The 27756-nt window shown below is 37.4% G+C and overlaps 1 protein-coding gene across 2 annotated transcripts in view; it reads left to right on the top strand.

Moving 5' to 3' along the window:
• Positions 1-27409, top strand: part of dpr13 (defective proboscis extension response 13) — a 41733-nt gene extending 14324 nt beyond the window's left edge. Inside the window, exons 2-7 of one of the 2 annotated variants that reach the window (XM_068290197.1) lie at positions 7724-8316; positions 22893-22994; positions 23446-23554; positions 25792-25965; positions 26050-26163; positions 26773-27409. In XM_068290197.1, the coding sequence (XP_068146298.1) occupies positions 7724-8316; positions 22893-22994; positions 23446-23554; positions 25792-25965; positions 26050-26163; positions 26773-26915 (1235 nt within the window). In that variant the 3' untranslated portion in view covers positions 26916-27409. Of the gene's footprint in view, positions 1-7723; positions 8317-22892; positions 22995-23445; positions 23555-25788; positions 25966-26049; positions 26164-26772 lie in introns of both variants that reach the window. The other variant, XM_068290196.1, reaches the window with a different exon arrangement.
• Positions 27410-27756: the final 347 nt, after the last annotated feature.

Below are 27756 nucleotides of genomic sequence, written 5' to 3'. Positions count from 1 at the left end.
TCCCCACCTGCCAACCAGTCAAGTGCTGAAGTATGCTAAGGTATGAAACATGAAAGGTTCCATGCAGTTGCCACCGATAACTCAATGCCCTCAATAGCTGGACTTAATGACTTCTATTTCTTTTGAATAAAGTGTCCTTGTCACATAGCCTTTGACATTGAATCAAGAGAGTGACCAGACCACCACCCAAGCAAATGAGGCCTTTCATATGTCGAAGTTGAATTCTCTGCAATTCAGATATCATCTTCATTGTCTATTGGATTTTTGCAATCCACTTTGATATTTCAGATAGACCATCTAGATATTGCTTGTCACTATCCAAATTACTCTCCATTTTAAGTCAATTTTCTAGCGAGTGTTTCTAGTTTAGACAATTCAAAATCTAAATATCATCTCTTTGTTTAAGGTACAATGTCAACAAAGATGTTTCGATTTCTAAACCTAAAAAGTGCCTGGAATCGAAACAACAATCATAACAAAGTTGCACCCTAGTAACAAACTCGATTTCGGATTCATAATACCCGTTTGCCCTGGCTAACCGAATCAAAAGCTAAGCTAAACCCCAATTTTGATTATGTCTTATGTCCTTTCAAAAAAAAAAAAAGGAAAAGAAAGCAAGAGAAAATAACGAGAGAGCCACCAAATTTGCCACATCCGGCGCAAGCGGTTTATATCGGATGCTGCCGGGCACGGCTATGTGTTTTTTCCCTCCCCCTTCCTCTTTCATTTTTGTTAAATTTTTTGTATACAAAATGTCAAGTGTGTCTGGGACGCCTGAATTAAGTGGACTGCCAAAACGAAAAAGCGGGGGAAAATCAAAAAAAGTGAAAAAAAATAACCGAAAACTTGATTTCCTATTGCGGTCCTGCTCCTTGACGTCCTTTGAGCTTATATATACAACGTACATATACGTATATTTTTGTTGCTGTTTTATTTTGGCTTTTAATAATATTTTCGCTTTGATGCCGGGGCCACTTTGGTCCAGTATTTGGTTGTATACGAATTTTTGTTGATGGTTCGAGTTGGCTGCTTTGGCGACTCTTGGTAGGAAGTTGACAATTTAATTTTATGTACTTGGGCCTGACATTCGCCATTCGTATGTTCAGTGTGCCGCAGTATACAGCATTTGGTATTTGGCATTCCCGTTGCCAGATACTAAACATTTATTGTAGTCGTTTTGCAGGACTATTCAAAGTGCTTACTCAAGCATGGACTAAGGGACTACGCAAGCATAGAGACAAACAGACAGACCGCGAGCTGAAGAATGAAAATTGTAGATACTGAATGATGGGTCTAGAGAGAGGTGAAGGTGGAGAGGTGTAGGAACTGTTTTAACTGGCATTTCATCTATTCTAATTCGCACGTGCCTGCAATTTGGCATATACCCATCTAACCTTGCGGGGTAATGCGGCTCACTTTAAAGATAAATCTTCATTAGGTTCAGGATTCGAGCTTGGGATGCTCTCAGGATGGCTACCCCCCTCTTAACTTATGCTCCTTTTTATATTTACCTACCCACTACATACCTACATATATACTATAAAGCACCAGATACACAGACAGACTTCGAAGCTCAATGGCTTTTGGCATTGGATACGAAAAACGAACAAAAAAAAACAACCGAACGAAAACCCGGCTAAAGCATATTTGTACCTTATTTATTTTGTAGGCATAATTTATGAATGTTCTCGTTCTCGTTTCGTGTTTGTTTTATTTTTTGTTTTTTCCTTTTGCGCATTTGCTTTTTGCGCCTTTGAGCCGACAATGAACAGGTCATAATTTATTGATAACAAAAAATGAGAAAAAAATCCGTGCCAAATCTAATACCCAGGACACACTGCAGACAAAAGCAACAACTAAATATAGAAATTGAGTGATGATGAATTGGCTGGCCGAATGAAATTTCATTAAGTTGTCTGACTTGAGGCAAACATATGAAATGCAAGCCTCGAACTTGAGATACACATTAATACGAGGGTCATTCTAAAAGTAGACAGGCACACACGCACTTACCCAAAAAAGTAGGCAACACTTAAGCACTTATACTCCAAGTTTTTTAAGGTGGCTTTTGACTGCTTAACTCTTTATTCGTCTAGACAAACTTACATGTATGCCAGACATGGGACTGGGAAAGATGATTGGATTTTCTTCATTTAAATGGCTGAGTGAGAGGGAGAGAGAGACATCGGTCGAAAGAATACAAACTTAAATTATTCTTCATTTGGTTACCTTTTTAACAGAAATTATATTTATTAAATGCTGCTTTGTTGGGGCATGGGTGAGATAACTTATTTTTAGCCCTTCTCTTTTGTCTCTTGTTAGTCATTGAATGACCCTCGCCAATTCGCTGGCATATTGTATGTGAGTGTAAACCCCAAGTTGAATACTTAGACACGAATTGAAATAAAAATAAATAAAAAATTACAATGCTGGTGCCGTAGTCTCATCTAGAAGCCTCTTGCCACTCTGTCTGAAGTCCTAAGCATTGTGCCTATTAGCGGAGCTTGCGAGTTTTTCGGGAGACCAGGATAGAAAGCCAATTTTATGACTCAACTTAAATAGGCACTTTACTTTTGCTCTTAATGCCATTTTATGAGGGGGATACTAGCTGTCTCTCACACTCACTGACTCCTATTCTCTCTCTCTCTCTCTCTCTCTGTCTCTGTCTCTGTCTCTTTCGCTGTCTCTCACATAGACTTACTCGCTTTTGTGGCTCTTTTGTAAGTTAAAGTCATCGCGAGTTTGGCACTTGGAATGTCTATGGCTTGGTGAACTTGGGTTTTTTGGCTAGCAGTTAGGGCATTTAATGATGGCCACGCCCACCATCGAGCACGGCAGGAGGTCTCAACTGAAAGGGGGAGGTAGAGCTTTATTGGAAAATAAATGGCAAATAGTCGCGCGAGTGTGGCACAACAACTTATCTGATTTTACACTTGTGTGTGCCGCCTTTTGCCGCTATTGTTGTTAATGTTAACGTTGCAATAAAAATTATGACAGTCGCAAAAGTTAAATGTCTGACGCAAACGCAAAACGGAAACTAAGAGGCGGCCATTTTGTAAATGTATATGTATGTAAGTGTGTAAGAGAGTAAGAGATGGCTATTGACAGAGTCAAGTCAATGCCAACGAACATGCGTGGGCCATTTCCATTTTCATTTTCATCTTTCAATTAAATTGTGAAAGAGCCAAAAAGTTCATTTTACCGAGTTTTTGGTTCTTATGGCCAGAGGCCAGTTGACGCATTTACACAAAATTACCGCCAAGTGTCAAATGCAAACATTTAGCTGTAACAATATTTGCAATAAAAACAGAAATGTCGAGCTGAGCGAGGGGAGCAACTGGTGGCGAGGGGGCTAAATGGACGAAGAACGTAAAAGTTTTGTAATGAACAGCGAAAACTTTAGCGAAGAAGCGAAACGCTTCACTTCACTTTACTTTGAGTTTTGAATTTGAGTTGAAATTTGAGTTTTAGCATGGGGCTAAAAATAGCAAAAAAAAGAAAGAAACAGATAATTTTATTATTCTCTAGCACTGTCTCTCTCTATCTCTTACTTTTCCTCTCTTGCATTCTGTCTCTTTCCAATTGATAAATTTCACACATTTAATTAAAAACTTTATACATTTTGTCCTTGCCCCTATTGTCACACATAAATAAAAAAACTCGCACATAAAATTTGTGTCAATTGTTTTTTTGTTTCTTTCTTCCTTTCTTTTTCTCTGTGTCCCTTTAAATAAACAGAAAACCGCAAATTTAGTTAGCCAAGCGGAATAAATTATGCTAAAGTGGGCCAAAGGGAGGGGCAAAGTGGGGCGGGTAAAGGGCGAATCCTGGCGGAAATGTACATGCCACATATATTTGTATTTTAATTAGAGAAATTTATGCACATAATGTTTGTTATATAAAATATATAAAATCAAATGAAATTAATGAGAGCAGGGCAGAGCAGAAGAGGACGAAAGAGCCAAGCAACTAGAGAGAGAGAGAGGGAGCTGGAGTAAGAGCACAGGATGTCATTTGCTCAGTTTTGTGGCAAAATAATTATCATAATGGAGCAATTGTTGTAGAAACACTTTAGTCGCGTTCTATTAGATTTACAACCATTTATTTAATTGCTGGCCATAGAATAGAAAATTATATGCTATATTTACGTATATGACACTGAGAAATGTTGTTGAAATAAAATTGACAATAAATTTTGGTGATAATCAGAGCCATTAAATTGTATATAATAAATATCCAGCAAGATAGGAGACAGGAGAGAGAAGGGAGAGAGGAAAAGAGAGTTCAATGAAATAAACTTTCAATCACTCATTTGGCCTTGCGAAATGTGGTAGGTAACTTAGCCAGATTGAGAAATCTTATGACTTTGCGTTTCAGTTAAGATTCATCACGCATACGCCATGTTAGCCAACTTAATTAACGCCAAGGCTGATGATGTCATACGCAGCATAAATAAATATTCAACAACAGTCAGAGGGAAAACCCATATACACACGCACACCCATTACACCAAACACACACACATGCACACACACACTAACAAATATATGAGAAATCATTGATATTAAATGAAAATGGGGTTTGGCAAATGGGGGAGGGACACGCAGCATGCAACAGCAGAGCGAGAACTTTTGATTAAAATGTCGTGGAGGCAGCTAGAGAAATCCGAAAGAGAGATAGTACTGCACGAGTGAAGAAGGAGAAGTCGGATACGGGGAAGAGTGTGTGGCTGAGGGATGCAAGGCATCCTATGAAAGTTTAGTTTGAACGCACACGAAATTGCAAATGTTTTGCCAACGAAAGTTGAAAATCCGAAATGTGCTGATGCTGCTGCAAAATGTTTGTGGCTGTGGCAAAAGCTTCGCTTTTTCTGCGCGTTGCGTTGACAATGCGCAGCATTTTGTAATTCCAAAGTCAGCCGCAGCAACAACAGCAAAAACAAAAACAACTGGAGCAGCAGCATCAACGGCTTTGGCAACAACAAGTTGAGCAATAGGAAAAGAACAGAACAGAGCAGAACGGAACAGGACAGTACAGAACTGAGTGTAGCATCAACATGCTGTGAAAAATTCAATTACAAAGTCGACGCTGCGAAAGAATGCAAATTTGCCGCAGTTTGTAAGCTGTTTCTGCGGTCTGCCATGCGACCAAGCATAGACCAGCCAACCAAAACGATTCCACACAGTCGTCCATCGAATGTTGCAAGCAGTCACGTGCGAACGTGACGAAAATGCCACGACTCTTTCAGAGTTTCAGAGTGTGTCTCCCTCTCGTATCGTAGAGCCCCGTGACAATGGTCGGTCTTAGCCTGGCTTGTTTGTTTGCTGTTTGTGCGTAGGTGCTCATGCTTCAGCTATTGCTGACTTTGCTGGGACTCCTTCGATTCGAAACTTCGAACCAGCCACAACAATGCGTGACCGCAAATGTGAAATAGTTTCACAGGTTTAACAAATGACAAGAAGATGCTGCACATCCTGAGGAAACACTTTTCGAAGCTCTTAAGGTGGCTGCATTTGCAAATTGCACACTGTGATTGAAAAAAGCCAAAAATATTTACTTTCAATTTAACTCTTTAAACATGAGCCTTGAGTCCCTGCGGCATGATTAATTTGCTAAGCAAATAGTCTATTTAATTATGTGGGAAATCTTATTACTGCCATTGTCCTTAAGACAACAGAAATCACTTGTTAATTGGTCATAATATCTATGCAAATCCTTTTAGCTGCTTAGAAAACAAGAAAGATTAATCTCTTAGAGATGACAACAAATGAGAGACATTTTTATTACATTCTTGAAGTATGTGGAGAAACAAGTCAGTTGACAAGATGACAAAGAATTTAAGTAGTCTAAAATTTTTAGTTTTTGGAAATAATTCTTGAACTCAAAAAATTGATATCTGAATGATTTAGGAATTTCGATTGACTCGGCCATTCATTCTTCTAGGGTCTTTAATATTAGAAACAACTTTATGAAGGCAAGTCTTTCTAGATATTTTCTTAATTCATATAATTGCCTTGATTATCATTAAAATGTCCGACTTTAATACCATTTCGTGAATGTAAATGTTGCTCAACTCTGCTTCACACTGCCTTAAGCTAAAGACTTGACTTCCCTAATGAACAAATGCAATTGAAATGACTTGGACAACAACTTAGCAAAGTGTTAATTGAATGCCATTCCATAAATTCTAATTCAAACTAATTAGTTTTGTGCTTGAATGCCAAAACAAAATTCAATCATCAATTGTTGCAACATTTTGAAATATTCATTGTTTTAGCCTCCTGTGGATTTATACATGTGGACAATAATAAAATAACAAATGCAAAACTTGACACAGACACACTCACACACACACACAAGTTCAACTTATATATACACCTATAGCCGTCCGCCCAACCGAGAGTCCACACACACACACATATTTGCGTTTGCCAAATGCAATTATGTCTAATTGTAAAATATTAGTATTATGTTTGGCCCGGCCCAATTGAAATGGTAAGCAAATTTGGCAGCCAGAGCCACATGGCCAATAGCAAATGAAGCCCCCAAAAACCGAAACGTGTAATGCGGTTTTGGGTTAATGGAAATACGTTTTCAAGCAAATAGAATAAAAACCAATGCCAAATGGTGGCAAACTCGATTTGTATTTGAACAAACATTTGCAAATACATAGAGCTAGATAAATTGTAAACCAATGGGTGGTCCTCTCCCATGGAGGCCTACTCTAACAGAGAGCTATCCCTTCCGTAGTCGAATTCTTGTGTTGTTTAGCTTTTGGGCAGGCATGAAGTAGCATAAGGACTCACAGGCATTGCTTTTCAATTTGATTAAGTGTTTCGAAGGGGGGTAAGCAAAATATTCTTTTCATTGCTAAGCGTTCTTTAATCAATGTTCAGTCATTAGTCAATTAGATAGTTGAACAAAAATTAGGTCAAAAGAATGACTTCCAAACCAACTCGGCCTTGGCACATACATTGTGCATTCTATTGAAAGACGATAGAGTTTGCTTTGTATGTATTGGCAATAAATTTATTACAAGGCTAACCTGTCTACCTTCTGAAAGAACAACCAAGAAAAAGTTAACAGTTTACCATTTTAATTTTTGCGAGTTCCTCATTAAAAGTGAAATTTGTTTTCACAGAGATTCCTGGAACAATTTGCCAAATTTATCTTGACTTAAACTTTTTTTTTCCCCCAATTATGTATAAGAAAACACTTGAGGAATTCGCCAGAGCAGAGTTCACTGCTGCTTCTTGATCTTTTCAATTGGTTGTTGTTGGAGAATACTTTTGTGAAATACATATACATTTTTTATAAATATTGTTTTTCATCGCAATTTGTTATTCTTTCGACTGCGGCTTTTTGTTTTGTGCTGATTCATTAAAATTATGTAAAAAGAGAATAAGAGAGAGAGAAGAGAAGCAAAAGATGGTGTAATTAGCCTGCCATCTGCAGCTATATTAACTTTACTTCATATTATGCAAATTTCTTCAGGTTTTGAGCCGCGTCAACACTGTGAGTAGAGTCGGTAGGGCTAATGAAAATCCGTATATTACGTATACGCAACATTGAAATTAATTGACTTCATGCTGTTATTGTTTGTACGACAAACTGTTGCGGCGGCGCCATTGACAGAAAAGCCCAACAACGAATCGACCGACTGCGCATATATTAACACATTTTAAAATGTCATACCTTCTCCCTCTTCTCATCCTTCTTACAGGAGCAACACAAACAGCAGCGGTAGGAGCAGCAACATCAACAACGACAACAACGATGGCAGCAGGAGCCAATATAGCTGGAGGAGGAGTAGGAGGAGCAGCAGCACCAGATTCAACAATGGCGCCATCGTCCACAGTACACAGCGGCGGCCATATAAATCAAAATTTAATTATGTCACCCGGCTCGAGCTTGGTGGGCGCCTCAGTGGCCGCTCTCACAGCACCAGAGGGTAGCAGGAGCAGCAGCAGTAGCGGTAGCAGCATAACTAGCTTCGATTCAAACAATTTGATCGATGACAAACGGCAGCAGGAGCAGAACCAGGAGCCACCTCTCCAGCATCAGCACCAATCGCATTCGCATTCCCGCATTCAGGCCAAAGACACAGCTGGGCCATATCCCGTACCCATGCACAAGTCCGAGCCAGTTGAGAATCATCTAGATGCTGGAATTCATCGCTTTGATGGCACTGGCGGCTCTGATAATATGTTCGGTACGCCAATGTACTTTGGCACCGAGAACTCAACGGTGGTGACCACACAGATTGGTGCCACCGCCCATGTGCCCTGCACTGTACATCACATTGGCGAGGGCGTGGTGAGTAAACATTAACTTTTCCCATTACACCTGGTCGATCCATTTCATTCCATTCCATTCAGACACACAGCGAGATATAGAGAGAGAGAGAAGACGGTTGCCCTTCTTCACTATTGTTTTAATAATTTATTAAAAAAGAAACCAATCCATCAATTCAGATGAGTTGTTTGAGTTCAAGTCATTCTGCAGACCCGACTTTTGTTTCCAATTTCCTTTCCTGGCTGGCATAAATTACAAAAAGTGTCATACCAGAGCTAAGTAAATAGTGCCGGGGCAAGAATGATGACAGAAGGTGGAGGAGAATAGAAAACATTTGACTTTTGGTTTTTAATTGAAATTGAAAAGTCATAAATGTCAAGGGAGACAGAGAGAAGTTATTAAGGGGATATTTACTTGAAATTGGCCAAAAACTGAGAAATGATTACACGAAAATCATGCCATAGATAAATTTAAGCATGTATATATTCCCCTGATCAAAGTAAATAGCAGAAAATGTTATGAGAAATTTTCTGTTGAATTCTTGTAAATTTATCTCTGGCCGCATTCCAATGTAATTCAACTTGGGAAAAGTTTGCCCTATGAACAAGTCTATTTATTTCACCAAGTGATGCCGCTATGTGGCACGTGCTTCTAGCCACCCTATTTCTCCACTGCCTTTCCTCAACACACAGCACCTTCCTTTGGTCCTAGATTCCTCCCACGCACACACACACACACACACTGGAACACTGGCACACAAACAAACACACACATTTCAGAGAAAATTAATTAAATTTTTGCTTATCAAGTGCACTTGTATCAAGGTTTTGGCAAAGCCAATAAACATAGCAAAACTAATATAATACGAGACATATTTTGAAGAGGGTTTCAGTGAGCATGTTAGAGAGGGTGCCAAGGGGGGTACCTGCAGGTAAATCATTTGGAAGGAGTCCATTTGCAGCGTTATGTCTGCCTGCGTCATTAGGCAAGGGAGTTGACCATTTGGCTGCTGGAAAACAAATTACACCTTTAGGTAATGTACAAACTACAAAATGTGTGAGCAGCAACATCGCTTGAGCTGAGAGTAGAGAATCGAGACCAAAAGCATAAGCATTGACTTGACATAGCCTCAAGAGGTATTAATTTTCCGCTTGTCTAGAGTTATTACTCATACGCCCAGGTGGTTCTCTCTGTTTACACGGCTAGCTGCCTGACTCCGGCTCTGGCTCTGTCTCTGTCTCTGCTCACGTTTCATGTGTATTTGCTTAACTCTCGACTGTGAGTTAGGTGTTTATGTGCTTGCACATGTCAAGTGCTGGACATAATTACTCGGCTTGGGTATATCTCTTTGGTTCTCTGACCTCAGTGTAACCAGTGCGTGTTGGGGAATCCGCTTGAGCTTCAACCGTTTCCAAATGGTTTGCGTGTCTGCTTTAAATTGACGATTTCATAATTGCGCCTTCAAGTGTGCAGAAGTTAATAAGCACTTAAGCACTTGTTGGAAACCATCCCTTCCCATTCCCAACTCTCCTTCCAACTGAAGTTGCCAAGTGCTCAAGGTGTGAAAATGTGGATGAAGGGGCTATCCCCCCATCTTAACACTCTATCGCACTGTTGCCACTTTACACGCGTGCTCAAGTGGCCATCGCCAGAGCTTATGACCCCAAAAACAATGTACATAACACGATATACAAATGTATACTATGTACATATGATATTTGCTTAATAAGTCAGCAATTTGTGTATGATGTCTATCAGGCAAATAGAGTAAATGATATAGTTGATAGCTGACTGGCTGCCTCCCAGTTCATTTTAAGTTCCACACACAAATATATGCTCAAAGAGAATTTCAACTAATTTGACAGCTGCATTCATTTGCGCTAATTATTCTCAACATATATGTATGTACATATGAATATCTTGAGGTTGCGACATCTTCTACTCTTATTCCTCCTTTGTGCGTAATTGAGAAATAGCGCTGAAAGCAATATGCGTACGAATGATTGAATGAGCAAATCAATAAATGAAAGTTGGCAAAAGCAACATTTCAAAGTGCATACCATATGGAGATTTATCCAATGATACACTGCTAGAAAACTTTAGGCCACGTACCGATCTTAATCGTTGAAACAATTTTCGAGATTACATTGTGTCTTCTTACTTAGACTTGGAGTATGAAAAACACAACCTTTCGATCAATTTCTATATATCAATTGAACTATCTGCTTTTTGTAATCGCTGTATTGTATTAAATAAACCTTAGTCGATATGTTATGAAGCCTAATCTTGGTCTCCCTATGTTAGAGAATACTTAAAGGTAGTTTCAAAACAGTTTATTTTACTCTCTTGGTTAGGTTGTGTGCTCAATTACAAGTCGGATATAAATCAACTTACATTCAGAAAGAATTACATGTTGAAAACATTATTTTATTTTGCAAAGTGATCATAAATATAAAGCAAATTTATGCACAAAGTTTATGTGAGAAGTAGACAAAAACTTGTTTTTAACATTTTTTGTGTAGAAAATCTCTTAAATTAAGCAAGTGACTTATTTTAAAGTAAATTAAAGTGGAAACATTAGTGACGTTCCTCGCTTTAGTTGGCTGTCATTTGCACATATCGAAGGCAACTTTGTCTTGCATAGTTTCGAGTGGGTGGTATTTGGATGGATGCAATGGTTGCCAGTTGTTTTGCCATTGCTACTTAACAGTCTTTATGTCTTCTACACACACATACACAAAGCCTAAGCACCATACAAACACAAGGAAACCGAGATAGATAGAATAAGAAAGAAAGAGAGAGAGAAAGATACAAATGCACTTTCATTTCATTTCATTGCTTTGCTCATGCATTTTCATGTGTGGCAGCATTAAAATCTCGCTTTCACCCTCTTTCTCTCTCTCTCTCTCTCTCTCTCTCTCTCTCTTTCTCACTATGTGTCTCAGCTGGCATTTCCCTGAACAGTCCCGCCTCTAAAAGTAACATATTCCGCCCTTTTGTGTTGCGTTGCGCATTAATATTTTGCAAGAATTTATGAACGGGCATTAAGTCCAAATGCGAATGCATTGCCAGTGAACAAACTGAAAGAGACAAGTGCGCGGTGGCAAGGAGAAAGAGGGGAGGGGCGAAAGCATAAAAGAAGGGTTCAATGGCAAGGAAAACCGAACTGAAAAGATATTGCCACACACTGTGGCAAACACCTCTCAATGCAGCTGCAGCATCATTACTTATACAAATTATTTCCATATTCTGCCTTTTGTCTTTTTGTCCTGCCAAAGCAAGTAAAAAAGAGTCCTCTGAGGTGGGGGAAGGCGGCCACAACATACTAAACATTTCCGCGCATTTTGTGCCGTGGACATTTGCGCTTGAGTTTTTTGCTTTCTTTACCCCCTTGTTTTTGCACCATTGTCGTAAATATCCTTCAGACGACAATAAAATGCAGGAAACATTAAATAAATGAATTGCTTCCTTCGACAAAACAAACAGAGAAAAAACCTTTGTTTCGCCATTTTGCTGCAATTTTAATTTTTGCCAAGCCGTGAAATTTATTCACCGAACTTGGAGTCATAGAAATATAGATACCAACTGAGAGTGCGAGAAAGGATGAATGAAATGGAGAAAAATGTGTTTTTAAATAAAATCTAATCTAACTTGAAATGCAATTAGGCTTATAAATTGAATTGCTTACTTTCTAATTTAAAATCAAATATCACTTGCCAATGAGAGAATATTCAAATGATTCAACACACAATAAAAAGGCAAATCTTTATTAGACAAATGGAATGCAAAATGCTCAAGCAAATCTAAACTACATAAATCAAATTCAAACACACAGATATACACAAGGACACACGTCGAAAGAGAGAGAGAGACAGAGTTTTGTGTTATTAAAAATTACGACACATTTGCGCCAGACACGACACTTTATTTGCTGTCTCTTTCAATCTGCCTGGCTGGCTCTACTATATAGCTATCCAGTAAAAGAAGGGCGGGAGTAGGTAGGACGGGTTGGACATTAAAATATGTCATTAGGGTATTAGTCCATTTGTGCAGAGCAGCTTAAATGGCATTTAAAATAAACTAAGCAAATATGTGCAACGCTGTCAGGTTTCAAACGTTGGATTTGCCTTTGCCATTTGCCTTTGCCGGTTTGGCTGGCAGTTGGTACATATAAATTGAACTAAATCAGCAGAGGCTGCCTTACCCAACAGTCACTGCAAAAATAGAGTCTACGTCTCTCTGGCACTGTGTTTGTGTGTGTTGGCTATGACTTGCAGTTGACTGCTGCTGCCATTTCTATGTTTGTCCTGTTGCTCTTTGCCCGTATCGCTCGCTCTCTCTTTGTGAGTGTGTATGTGTGTGTGTGTGTGTCCGTGTGACTTGAGCACTTAATTACTTTTTAGATAAATTGTCGTTTTTAATGTCTAGACTTCTCTTAGAGATATTTTCATAGAGAAAAGTAGCAGTAATTAAATGTTCTCACAGCATGGCAAAAGCTAAAGCAAACACACAAGAGACAAAAATTCCAAAAGCTTAAATGCTAAAGAATGCCTTCCAAGTACACTTAGGAAAATTGCCAAACCAAAGGACACCCACAACCAAATACAAATTTCGAGAGAGATCGTTGAACATTCAAGACCTTAAGGGCTAACGGAAATTGGGGTATGGCATTTGTTTTCGCAAATATAAACAAAATAAACTTTATTTATACATACACTCAGGGAAATTTTTGTTACAGAAACCATTTGAAATGCATGAAATGTCCTTCATCTTTTGTGGATATAGAATGTATAACCCAAAAATCTCAATTTAAATATTTTTATTTGTTTTATTATTTTTGGATTCATTGATTATGAAGGTAGTAAACTGAATCAACTTTCGATCGTATACATATAAATATACATATAATCTATACTCGTAACTGCGACTACTTTTTACTACTATATATTATATTGATCTTAAGCTCTTGTAGCTCCTATAGCTGAGCTCTCTTGTGTCTTTTCTAGATCTTTAATCAGAAATAAACAGCACCAAAATGATGTAAAAAAAGAACTTACATCAAACGACTTATAATTAAAATGTTGGTTTAAAATGAATAGTTCTTATGGTTGGTTCCATAGTTCCTTTGTGGTCTTAGTCCATAATGGTTTCCACCTAAATCTTCAAATTTACATTTTCAGTTTTTTCCCATCCAAATCGTCGGTCACTCTAAGAATTGTTCATTGAGTACTCATAAGGGAATAGAAAAAACAGAGTTACCCAAATGCAACTTCACTTTGTGAGTAAAGACTGCCTTTAAAATAAAGGAATTCCAGTTATTCATTATGTTTTATACTTTAACTTTCTGTAGTCCTGGCCAGGAAAGGTAAGACTTTTAAACAAGCCATTCATTTCCGGTTTAAGTCTTATTCATGGACTCAAATGTCGATTTGAATGCACATATGTAGCTTTATAAATTTTGTTATATATTTGGGTGAACTCAAAAAACAATTCATTCAAATTTATTTAATTAAAATCCTTTTTTGTTACTTTTGCATTTGTTTTGGCAAGTGTAAAATGGTTGTCTAAAAGCCATAGATTGTATCTGGCAAGGTAATTTATTTATAATTTGCTAGAATTTTTTTCGCCACCGCCTCCTTTTTCTTTCCAGCCACGCCCCACTCTATGCAGATTAGAAAATATAATTATAGGTGAGACACACACAGGCTAAAGGACATGGTAAAAATGAGGAGAGAAAGAGGATTAGAGACTAGTAGCAAGGCAAATATTTGTCGACTTTTTTGGTTCATTTTTGTTTTTTTTTTTTTTGTTTTTTCAGCAAGATAAAAATGCCGAAATTGGTATTTTATGAAAATTAACGCTCAAGGGTTTCCCTGCGTTTGCGTGTGTTTGTCTCTATATGAAAGTGTGTGTGTGTGTGTGTGTGTGTATGGATATTTCTGGTTGGCTTTGGCTGCCCAAGATCCATCGTTAAGATAAAAAAAGGTTACACAAATATTTAAGCACCCGTAGAGCTCTAACTCTAACTCCAATCTCTTTTTCTCTGTGTGTATGTATGGGATAATTTTTGAAAAAAAAAAACTTTAAAATCAGATAAATATAAATTGCCCTTGTCCAACGACCAACAGAACTTTGCTTAGTTATTATCCAAAGAAAATGCGACTAAGAGTAAGAGTGAGTGAGATGGACAGATAGAGAGAAAGAGTGAATCAGAAAGTGAGTGTGTGTGTGTGTGTGTGTGTGTGTGAGTGAGGTAGAAAAAAACAAGCAAATAATTTCGGAAAACACATTGATGAAGGTTGCGATATTAGATAAATATGCGCATTTAATCCAAAACAAACACATAATTTCCGTAGAATTTCTCCTCTTCAGGCTGAAAATGCCAAATACTTATTTTAGTTGGCATACGATTTATTTTGCTCGTGTGTTTTGATTTTACCCTGCACCCATAAGCTGAGTTGGGGAGTTTATCTAATTTGCAAATATGTCGAAAGGAAGCTTGCAGAGTCGATTTCAATCAATCAAATTGGTTCTTACTCAGAAGTGCCAAGCCTTAAACGATATATTCCAAATATAATTTATTGATACGAAATTAAAAAGGTCCTGTTAGTCCTTCGTAGTTAAGTATTAAACACCTTCAAGCAGAAACAACACCAGAGTCGGCGAATTTAAATCAATCTGCTCTTCTTTCCTGTGAATCCTTTTATTTTAAATCCTATTTTAGTCAGGCATTAAGTCAATTATCCAAAGATTCTGAGTTTCTTAAAGGTTGGCATGGTTTTCCTTTAAAAATCTTGTATGTATGGAAATGCCAAACGGCCTTGGTCTTATAAAAATCATTATGTAAGCTTCTTAAAAAGGAGATAATGATTTTTAAACGGCTTTTCTAGGAAGCTACTTAAGTTAAGTCAACATGAGACTATAGCAAGAAAAGTTTCTCATGTGTTACCGATCAAAGATTGTTCGTCCTTTCTCTTAGGGCAAGGTTTGATATTAGTTTAATTACAGCCCGATATGATTCCATGAGTATTCTTTGGGTTAGATACGAGTCTGTAGTCGTCGATCATGTGACCTACAAAGTATTTCTGCAGTCGTTTACCGAGAAAGAGCTGGAAATTATTTCTGTTCTCGTTTCGGATGCTTTTGGCCTTTTGAAAGTAATGTTTTTGTACACGAGTATGTAGAACAGAATCATACATACTTGGCGTATAAGTATTTCTGTGGTGGCCATTTTTATTTGAACTTCTCTGTGTTTTCATTTGTGTGTGTGTTTCTTTTTTTTTTTGCTTGTGTATTTTGTTGTTCCTCGTTGTCGTTGTCGTTGTTGTTGTTTATGTGCTATGCTTTTTTTATTGCTCATATTTTGTTTGTGCGTTATTGTTTGAGCTTTAAAGCGCTTGCACTTGAGTCAGAACAGAAGGCAAACAACAAAGGACTCATACACATACAGGAGCAAGGACTCTTTGTCGTTGTTGTTGTCGTCGCCGTCGACGGCGCTGCTTAAAATAACATAAAAAATTATAAAATATTTTACTGCCAGGCACAGTTATTGTTGCAATGACCTCCAAGCAACAAAAAAGGAAAACGGAAAAACCTGTTCACAAAAAACAAAAATATCACAAAATGAAACAGGGTGCGGCATTTTCATGTGAATGGCCTACACATTTTGATTTATTTCAAGAACTTCTCCTTCTTCTAGCTGTAATATTTAGTATGGTCTTAAGTTGTATCTTTTATTGTCATTAAGTTTGTTGACTCTTCGATCTTGACTTTCGTTTTGGAAAAGGTCTATCCCATACCTCTCAGGTTAATCCTTTCACTGGTGCCAATCTTAAATGGGTCTTAAAGGTTTTGAAAATACAAGGTCATTAGTTTTTTCATTGATGATAATATACACGGTATATTTCATTTTACCTCATAACAACTCTGTTCCTTATAATCCTTTTATTCAGACTTCTTGCTGCTTTTTGATCAACTAACTACTTAGAAAGTATTCAGTCTTTCCATTTCTTGTGAAAAGCGTGAACAAGCAATAAAAAGTTTTGTATTGAAGTCCCCTTAAATAGTTATAGTTTCTAACTTACTTGCTAAGGAAACACCCTGTCTACACATACATATGTATATGTATGTATGTATTTACGTATGTAATATATGAGTTTTATTTGTTTGTGCAGCTTAGAAAATATGCTTGAGCTTTTCTTGCAATCGGCAGGAAGCACTCTAAGCATTTTGGTAATAAACTCTCTCTTGGAACTTATGAAAATAGATTATTAAAGATTTAAATTTGTGTTTTAAATTTGTCTGCTTAATTAGAAAATTTGCTTCTACGACTAAGAATGTGTGTGTGCGTGTTTGTCCGTGGGTGTATGTAGGTGTAGTAGTGGGTAGTCATGACAAAAGATTTTGCAGCTTTGAGCTCATTAAGTTTGAGAGTCACTTTGTTATTTTTGGAACAACAAAATGTTGCCTGAAAATTGCCATAAACCTTTTTAATGAATACAAATCATTATCACTTGTTGTTCTTGCTGCTGCTGTTGTTGCTCCGGCAGCAGCCTTAACCGTAATTAAACAATGGACGAGCTAATAAGTAAGACATTTTCTAGTAGACAAGTTGATGAAGGCTTCAAGCTTCGACCTGAATGATGTGTCCTCTTGCTTTGCCTTTGCCTTTGCCACTTGCCTCTGCCGACCTCTCTCGACGTCACAATGTTTATTAAAACAAAAATGTTGTCCCAAACAATGGCAGAAGGAGAAGAATTTTTGACCCAGATTTCTCTCGTATGCAAAAATGGCTTTATAATTTCTATAAAAACTTTTTCTCTATAGACAAAGGCGGCAAGCAAAAACAATTAAGAAACGCCTCCAGGCAGGAGGCAAGCCGAGTGGGTCACTGTTTAAGGTGCAAAAGCTGAACATGAAGAGTGGAAAGTTCAATGCCGTCCAAAAAAAAAAAAAGAAAGGCAAAAAACAAAAAAATACCATGAGAAGAGCCTTAACAAATTTCAATTATTTTAATTGCAACGCAATCATCAGGCTACATCCTTTTTAATTACACATCAATTGTGTTATTTTTTCACATTTTTGTTTTCTTGGTAACCAGTAATGACGGGCTCCAAAAACTGAAGGATAAAAGCATTATTATGAATGTGAAGCAAACACAATCGCATTTAATAGTTAGTCACACAACCAAAAAGTAGGCTATGGTAATTTGCATTTCCAATTCTTTTTTTCCGTTCGTTTGTTTGTTTTTTTTTTGGGCTCTTGGGCATACAATAGCTCATTGTTTGCTTGGGTTTTATGACAAAAATGTATTCCAGAAAGTGTAATCAGAATGACGAAGCGCAAATACTCTTGCATCTGTTTATCCTATCAACTGACTTAGAAACGTTAATTTAATTTAGTTTGCATTACGTCAATACACAATAACTCGAGCCGTTGAAATTAATTATTCATCGAGGATATACTCTAAGAGTATTTAGCAATGAAAGATAATTTGGCGAGTTACGGAAGCAGATTCCAGAAGGTTGCGAACCTTAATTACCGTCACGGTTTTATGTCCTTTGAAATGGATTGTATTCAGTCCGGAGCTTAATGGAATGTATATAAATGAATGATTCACAAACGAAGCCTCTGCCCACAAAAAGGGTTAAGCACGAACAGGTAGGACGATCGGAAAACTTTAATTTATAGGTATAGGTGCCAAGAGCTTAGTGTGTCGAGTTAACATCGATTTAATTAGCGGGAAGAAATCGTGTGTTTCCCCTAGAGTCGTTAATTAGGCGCACATTGTGATGACTTTTCGATTTTAACCGGCTAATTTGTGTCATTGGGCCACAATTAGCTTGTTTGCCTGCAATTGGCCTATTCGAATATTCAATTATGCATTAATTGCACTTAATGCACATTTCCGCTTCAAATGAGTTCAATTAACGAGACGAGAATTCGATTTGCTTTTAATTATAGATGTAGTCATATGTTCAAGGTCAATTAACAACAATTTTCGAACTATTTATAACTAACACTTACAAAAAATAAAGAGAAAACCCAAAAATAGTTATCCACACAAAGTCTCATAAGAGTATGACTATGCATATATCTATGGGATATATCAAGGATATGCCAGACAATGGTCAGGCAAACATTGGGACACACTAAATTGAGCGTATTTTTGTTGAAAGTTTTGTGCACTTCAATTGCATGGCAAAGTTTTGCTCACAAATACAAAATGAAAACTGCAGAAAACTCTTGGACATAACGAACATTTTATACACTAACCATGTGGCAATTAAATTTCATAAAAACTAAAAACCACTAACTTTTAGTAAGCCAATGAGAAACATATTTTCTTGTTTTTTTTTGTAACTTTTAGCAACGAAATGTTTTAAATACATGTTTCTACATTAACATCCATTTACAACTCTACGCAATATTAACAACAACAACAACAACTTGGATAAAAATGTAATAATAGAAGCTAAAATCCCGATGCAATGTCTAAATAGAATTTTATTAAAATCGCTTGTTAAAAAGTTTGTTTCTCCATTGAAAAAGTTCTTGCTATTTTTACGGTGCAAACTTCTGACCACCTAACCAAACGCCCACCCGTCGCTCTCTTCTCAGTTTGCCTTTCCATTTTGAAGTTTTTGTTGTTGCCCCATTGGGATTGTGGCATACGGAAATTGGTTGGACAGTGTAGGACAATAAAGCAAACAAAAAATATGCGTCAATAACATGCAGAAAACAACAGCAAGAGCAGAAGGAGCAGCAACGGCAGCAGAGGGCATAACAAAAACCAATTTAAAGTTTGAATAGGCCAACAAAACAACTGGAAAAAAAAACACCAGAGGAAAAAAGAAAACCGAAATGAAAAATATCTAAAAAAGTGAATACAAAACTAGATAGATTTAGTTGCTGCAATTACAGTAGCCCAGTAACGCACACCCCCACGCATAACCACACCCACACCCACCCACACACACACACTCACAATTTTACTAGCACCTAGACAGGTTGCATATGGGAAGGGTCTTTCAGGCAGCTGTCAAAGATTTGGCGATTGGCATTGGCAAGCGACGGCACAAGAAAAAAAAGAATTGCCTACCCTAGGGGGCTGTGCGGACAAGTAGTTAGCATAAATTTGCCATAAATTTGCTAAAGCAAGTGATTTGTGGGCTGTTGGCTATAAATTAAGCGTGAGTTCTTTTATTTTGCATATACCAAAAGCAGCAGAGTGACGAGGCGAAGAGATGCGAAGCCAACAGGGGCAAAAAGGAGGTAAAATGTTTAAAACACAACGAAAAAAGGTAAAATGTAAACAATTATCTGCCAGCTAGCAGCTGCAGTAAGCAAAGTCAACATGGCCGCAGGAAGAGAAACCAAAGCCGCACACCCAGATACATGTATGTACATACATACAAACGCACACATAGACACACACGTGACAGCCAACTGAGATTTATGCGATCTACGCACACATACACATATGCAGCATTTACACACACACACACACACTGACACACACTCAAACACTTACACAAACAGACTTGGCAAAGTAAAGGAATTCTCATGCTTTTGATTAATTGCCGCAACATTTTATTTTTCGTCTCTCCTTTTTGCATACCGTATATTCCTTGAAAGTTGAATGAGCATATCAAAGCTGCAGAAAAGTATGCAACTCAAAGCAGAGAATTCATTTCAGCATCAGCAAAGTGGATTAGGCGTCCCCTAAAGTAGGCAAAGCATAAAGAGCTTTTGCCTTGCAATAGAAACATTCACTTGATCGCAAGAATAATTTATAGAAACTTCGGAGTGCAGGATCTTACAGGATCTTCTTTATAAACAAATGTCTTCCAATTTCTGTCTTTTTGTTTCCTTTTGAATGTGAATGATTAAATATGTCAAAATTTAAAAGCAAATAAAGTACGCCTATTATTAAATCAGGACTATATGGCAATTAAATTCAAGTTGCAACAGTATTTGAGGATGTTTTGCTAGTCAATGTCTTGCTGGTCATAGCAGAAACATTTTTCACTAGAATTCTCCAAGGGAACGATGTGCCATGCGACGTGATAGATAGATAGATAGAGAGTGCAGAGTTTGTTTGCATTTGCTTCTTGCCCTAGGGTAATTGCAAGTCGAGGCTAAAACCAAAAGTAGGTAATGTTTTTATATTCTCTTTGGCTCTTGTTTTTTTTTTTTTTTTTTGGTTTTTTACCCCTGATGGCTTCACTTTGGCGCCCTTGCCACATTTCTTTTTGCCGTTCGCCGCTGCCGTTGCTTTTGCCATTGGTTTTTGCTCCATTTTCTAGCTGCATGGTTTATTTGCAGACACGTAGACCATGTCCCAGTGCCCGATTCAGTCGCAGTCGCAGTCTCCATCATAAATATCATAAAAATCGTAGAAAGAAAGCGAAGGGACACACACACGCACACACACCAAAGAGGAAGAAGGAAAAAACGAAATATATGTGTGTGTTTTATTTTTGGGTCGGAGAAAAGAAGCTTTTCCAAAACACAGACAGGGAGGGAGAATGTAAGAGGAATAGAGCGAGAAATCGGAAAGGAATTTATGCGCAATTTATGCCTCACACTGAAAGGATTTTACTGTTACAGATTGTATTGAATAGATATATAGATATATAGATTTCATAACGTATGCGGGCAACAGCAGCAGCAGCAGCCGCCCCACCGCCAGCAGAATCTTGATAATAAACGACTTGGTACTGCATGGGGAGAGAGAGAAAGGAGAGGAACTCCCTCCATTCAATTGTAAATTTTCGTTTGACTTGAAATATGCTTTAGCGTATATATTAATTTATATATCAAGACCGATTCCCACCCCTCTATCCACTCTATCTCCATTCATGCCTAATCATAGATTTATCAAACAATAGACTTATTTAAGGTTAAGTAATTTTTGGTTAAATCTGTTGTTTATCTGTTTTGTTCTCAAGCCAAGTTATTGGATATTATGTATTTTTCGTGTGCGTGGGCATGTATGTGGGTAGTTGTGTGTGTGTGATTGTATTCGCCGCATTAAACATTTAAACAACTAAAGATATAATTCCTTTTTTATGACCAAAACGCAGCTGATTTAACAATTTCTTCATCGTTCAACTTAATTTGGAAACTTTTTTTGTACTAAGGTTTGCTGCTCGTGCACGAAAATCGTTTGGCATTGCCATTTTGTGTCCAAGTTTTTCCCCTTTTTTCTTTTTCCCTAATCTAACCGAAGGGTATATTCACTTTAAAGAGCGATTGGCAATGACTAAAGCGAAACGTTTAAGAATAATTAACTTAAACACGCCAAATGACCAACTTAATTATTTGAAATGAATTTTTTTGTTACCTTTTTTGCTACTGGTGAATTTTTAATTAAGGCAAGAAAAAGTATATTCCAAGAAGTAATGAGAGAAACCTGTTAGTGGAAGCCAATTTATTGCCCTTGCTAGCAAGAGTATAGACACTTCGCCAGAGCCAAAGTAAGACCCTGTCCATTGGCTTTCTCCAGCTTGCGTCAATATTTGGAGAGTGAAGGGAAAAAGTTAGCTAAACGAGCAATTTTTTTTGTGTGTTTTTTTCTCATTTTTTTCCTATGTTTGGGCCAATAAATAAAAATCCTTATCAATTGAAAAATTGATTGATACACGCGCGTACTTGAGACCCATTCGAATACTGAGGATATCCTTAAGGCAGTAAGACCATTTGCTCGATTGCACAGTGGCCAAAGAGAGGCGACTTAGGAGTGGCCTAGACCCTTCTATGATATAATGGGGCATTTTGACCACTGTGTAAAGATGTGCTGGTTCTCTCTTAGTCATAACCCCATATGGAGCAGGACTAATAGATGGGCCTACTTGGGTTTTATAAAGAGAAAAGTGGGCAGGCAGGCAGGCAAAAAAAAAAAGGAAAAAATAGACGACGAAATGATTAATGGTCATTTAGGATTAGCTAAAGTCACACAGGCATGCCTCTAGCCACGCCCATCGTCCTTCTCCTGCTACTGTTTCGCCAGCTGCTTTTGTCAGTGGGCGTTGATCCTGGGCCATGGCCATCGCATATACACATATTTGTTTGTTTGTTTGTCTATTTGTCTATTTACAGTTGAGGTAGCCAATTTGAACTTTTGAACCCTGGATCAATCAATCTGCTATTATGTTTATTGTTGTTATTACTTCAGTTGTTGTTGTTGTTGTTGTTGCTACTACTTCTACTGTGTTGATGTAGTAATTCTTGCACGTAATTGCTTTTTGATTTTTTTGTTCCTTTTCCACATTTCATTTTTTCTGCTCGATTTTTTGTTGCCTTTTGGAAAATTGCATCATCATCAAGTTGTCGTCGATGGTTGATGGATTGACAAACATTTGAACAAGACGCACGAACGGACAACTGGGCATATGTTTAACATGCAAAGAACCAAAAAAAAAAAGTGGAGAAGGAAAAATAAGGGATAGGCACCCTCGAAGAAGAAAGTCCTTGAACCAAATGAAGCTCTCTCAATCTCTCTCTTTATATTTCTTGTGTGTGGTAGAGTGTGTATGTATTATAGGCTAATGGCGCCACCTTTTCTAATCCCTCTTTCTACTTTTCGTTTGTAGGTATCATGGATACGCAAAAAGGATTATCATCTGCTTACGGTCGGCTTAACAACCTACAGCAGCGATGAGCGTTTCAGTGCCACGCACTTGAAGCATTCCGAGGTGAGTATAGTATATCCACAAAGTAATTTGCAATGCTGATGGGCACACTGGGACACAGAGAACGATTCTGAGACTGAGACTGAGACGAAGGTGAAGAAAGAGATGAAGAATGCGAAAAGTTGATTGCATTGTCTCGGCAGAAAAGCAGCTGAAGCCGGACCAGGACCTGCATACAAAATGTTTATGCAGCCTCACGCACATCCTGGCTACATTTGCTGCCATTGTCCCGGCCAGGTTCGCTTCAATTGCCACGACGTGACAAAAATTCACTACAGAAATATGCCAACGAACGAAACATGCAACTGCAAATTGACTTCACACATTCGTATATATGTACATACATTCCTGTCTTGCTCTGTCCAGTCAGTTGTCCAGTTGTCACTCTCTCGTGTAAGAAGTCAGAAGCAGGCTAATAAGTTATATTTGTTGTTTTCGTTTATTTGTCTGCCAGGATTGGACATTGCAAATCAAATTTGTGCAACAACGTGATGCTGGTGTCTATGAGTGTCAAGTGTCCACACATCCGCCCACATCGATATTCCTGCATCTGAGTGTTGTCGGTGAGTAACGAGCGCAAATGTTCATTGTTTTCAGTCTTCTTGTTGACAAATATATAAAGGGCCAAGGAGTAAAAGTTGTCCCTCTCTTTATTTATATACATTTTTCAATGGGTCAACCACCAAAACTGTCTTGGACGATTTTTCTTTGTGACTTCTTTTTGCTTATTCTTGCTTCGATGCGCTCATGCCAAAGAGGTCCAAGGGGTAAAAAGGGCACAACGGGAAATGGGAAACAAGGCTAGGGCCAAATGTCAACGACTCAGCAAGTTCTCAACTCATCGTTGTCCTTGGGCAACTAACTGACGCACATTATACCGAATTTAACAAACAATTTACGTTGAATGTGCCGGGCCTAATGGTGTTTCTTTTGCTTCATCTTCTAGTTATACATATATACTATATAGAAATATGTATACATATACATTTTGTGCACAAAAACAAAGCCACCCCCTCTCTCACTCTCTCTATCGCTCCATCTCTTTTGCACACACATTTTGTCAGCGATTTGCCTGACTGCCCAGAAATGTAATCTCTAATATGGCAGCAAAGGAAAATATATCGCAGCAGTAGTAAATCAGATTACATACGAGTCTGGGAATGTGTGCCGTCACTTTCTTTTTGCCAAAAAACCAAAAATTATATAGCCATATATATTTACACTCATTAAAGATAATGCGTAAATGGCTTAACTGAATAAAATGCTCTTTTACACGGCATTCTCCTAAGAAGGGAAGCTTTTGACTGTTTAGTTTATTAGGTTTCTTATACAGATTTGCAATTCCGATTGCATTTTTGGTGCCTTTTTAAGCCACTTCTCCTTTTAAGATATGAAATATTTATATACAACATTTGCAGAATTTCGTAAAATAGGAATTTGTTTACTAATTTCATACAATTTGGCTTAAGTCAAAACGCAGCACAAGTATTATCACAAGCGGATCTATGACTGTGAAATGAGAAAAATATGCCCCTTAAATTATGTAATATGCCATATAATATTCATTATTTTTAACAAATTTATGGGTTTGCGTATTTAAAATGACTCTATCTACAATGTATGCTTCGAAGAATGTTATCTAAGCACAGTACATTCCAAAAGTTTATTGAATGCTAATATCTTGTATACAAGCCAATATTTGAAAACCAAAAACCAATTCTGGAATTCCGGAAAATTCGAGTGACAAAACTAGAGCCCGAACTTGTGGAGGGGTTTCCACAAGAAGGAGACATACACTTCACTATTTACTGTTTTGGCAACATGAAGTGTACATATATATTCATGATCACCCTTAAAAAGTGAAAAGATCCGCCAATATCAAAATATTTCCCCTTCCTGAAAAGAATGTTAAGTTTTGCGTCTATTGGCACTGAAACTGTAAGAAGAGTGAGCCCGGAAAAGAAGTGCTCGAAGCACAGAGAATAACTCGTGATTCGAAATAAAATGGGAGCTCTAAACAAAAAAAAATATAAACTTTGGATTTAGAAAAGGACACAAGCATGCATACATTTTACGAGTATTTAAAGCTGCTACCAGTACATCCATTAGTTAAAAGTTACTCTGTTTTATTATTTATGGAAACACCTTAAATTCCTTCAGGAGTATCTTCATTAATAAACCAAATGTTGGCTGTTTTGGATACAGTTTCTGAAAAGTTTAATCAACATAATCTAGTCAGACCTAGCAGAGGGTAAACCATGAGCAATATTGCTTCCAATTTATCATGTGGAAACTTTTTCATCTTAGCCGTTTCCACGTTGGCAAGTTGCGTAAACAAACGAGTTTTGTTAACAAGACAGGAAAGATATTATTTAGGAGAGAATTTTAGAGAAATAAACTAAGTTTTTTTATTTAAAGGCTTTAAGCCAATGTGATTTAGCCTAACTAAGTTTAAGACAAAAATTATATTGGAATATATAGCAACATTGTCATCTGAAGAAAGTCTTAATTGTGCATCGGTTTCCTTTATTTATTTAATCTTTAACTTACCTGAACGTAGAATAAACCAATTTGTCCTATAAAATATCTTTATAACAAATCTTCCTATGAACTCGTGCATATATAAATACATACGGGTTTTTGTTTTTAAAAATTGACTTCGTTATAAAGATGAAACCATTCAACTATGTTTCAATTCTCAATCTCTTTGCTTTCATGCTTCAATAACTGGAAATGCAATTTGCTTTTTGGTGAAAAAAACAAAATAAATAAAAATAACCTCCTTACATTTGGATAGAAGCGCGCGCCGAAATATCAGGACCACCAATACGTTATCTCACGCCTGGATCCACGCTTCGACTGCAATGCCGTGTGGTGCAGAATACCGAGGCATCGGAGTTTATATTTTGGTATCACGACAACCGTATGATTAATTACGACATTGATCGGGGCATTAATGTGTCAACGGAGCCAGGTGAGATGCACATGCAGATGAAGTGCCGGAGATGCCCTCATTACGACCACCGAAACCGTTTTTTCCGTTTTTCTTTCCCCATAGACTTTCAATCATCTGAGCTTACCATACAGCGCACACGTCGTGAACACTCGGGCAATTTCACCTGCGTGGCCAGCAATGCCCAACCGGCTAGTGTTTTGGTGCACATTTTCAAAGGTAAGATGGCAGAGTATAGGGTTTATTTTCCATTTTCACTTTTATTTTTTGTTTGATAGTTGTTGTCATTTCATTTTGCACATTCATGTATGTATGTATGTTTGTTTGGCTGGGTGAGAAAATTCAATTAAAAGTTGCACATTTGCGCAATATTTGCCCATCATTTTGTCGGTGTGAAGCTCGCTTTTTCAGTTCATATATCAAGCGACATAAAAACAATAAAAGTAATTTATGAAAATGACACAGCCGCAAGCATGTGGATTAAAAATACCCACACACACAGACATACAGGGCATGTGAGAGAGAGCCATTAAGACCAGGCCATAAACACCAATACCAGCAAGGATACCAACTAAAACCCAACGCCCACATGGTTAGTGCCAAGTGCCACATCATAATTTATAAGCAACTCTTCGCGCACGGTAAAAGAGAACAAACACAGAACTCTGAGCTGAGATAGAGATACTCATTAGCATTTGTTATATAACCCACACAGATACTCACTAGCAACACATATGTATGTTGTCGCTGGTTTAATTAATTTTTAACACATTCTTCTTTCTTTTCTTTTCTTTGGTCCTTTTCATTTCCGCTTTTCTGCTCACCCAGGCGATAATCCTGCGGCCATGTATCACGGTGATGTCGGTGGCTCAACCAAAACAATGCAATCCCAGCTGCACATTATTATGGTAATGATTGCCATCGGCTATCGGATATTCCACAGAAGTGTATATATGATGAAGATAGTGTAAGGGCCACAACAACAACAACAGCAACAACTACAACAACAACCACAATAACATTCCCACGAAGAACAACAACGAGAAGCAACTTCAAGAGAAGTAATAAACATGAAGGAACGCAAAGCTGAGATGAGTGGAGATGAGAAGATGAAATCCATTTGTAACTATATGTCATCAAACGGTAGTTTAGCATAATCTCTTATACTTCATGCTACACATACATACACACACTCACTCACACACTCATACATTTACTATACGTACTTACTAAAAACTAATCTTAACCAAAACTAAGGCCTAAGCTAAACTACGTATCAAAAATCAAAAAAAACAAAAACCAAAGTTCAACTCTAACTACACATTTGGAGATGAGTAGTAGATGATGGCAAATAATTGTGGATTATCCGTAAAAACATATTGAATTTTGTGGGCGTGTCCAGTGTGCAAATCTTTTTTACATGTGTGTGTAATATTATATCTTAATATTATAATAATAATCATAAGCAGGGTAATAATAGATACAGAAACTGATAATAGAAAACACTTATCTGTAAGTTGGGATGATACACAATTAAAATTATTTAAGTTTCTTGGTTAGTTATCAATCATTATCATCATTCATCAATCATATGAATGAGTAACAACAATTTTTATACTACAAAAAAAAAGGAACGGCTATTTTTAGGTTGACAACTGTTTTACCTTATCTTATTTATTCCTATTTAAATCTCATGATCTTGATTGCTATCCAGATTTGCATTCATAGACTCTGATTGAAAACAGATCTAAACTTTCATCTCATAATCAATTGTGATTTAATCAATAAATAGTTTTTACTAACAAATGTAAA

The sequence above is a fragment of the Drosophila tropicalis genome, unplaced genomic scaffold, assembly GCF_018151085.1.
Source record: "Drosophila tropicalis isolate 14030-0801.00 unplaced genomic scaffold, ASM1815108v1 contig_593, whole genome shotgun sequence".
Classification (NCBI taxonomy): Eukaryota; Metazoa; Arthropoda; class Insecta; order Diptera; family Drosophilidae; genus Drosophila; species Drosophila tropicalis.
Note: the sequence above shows the minus strand (reverse complement) of the source record. Positions and strands in the feature narration are given on the sequence as shown.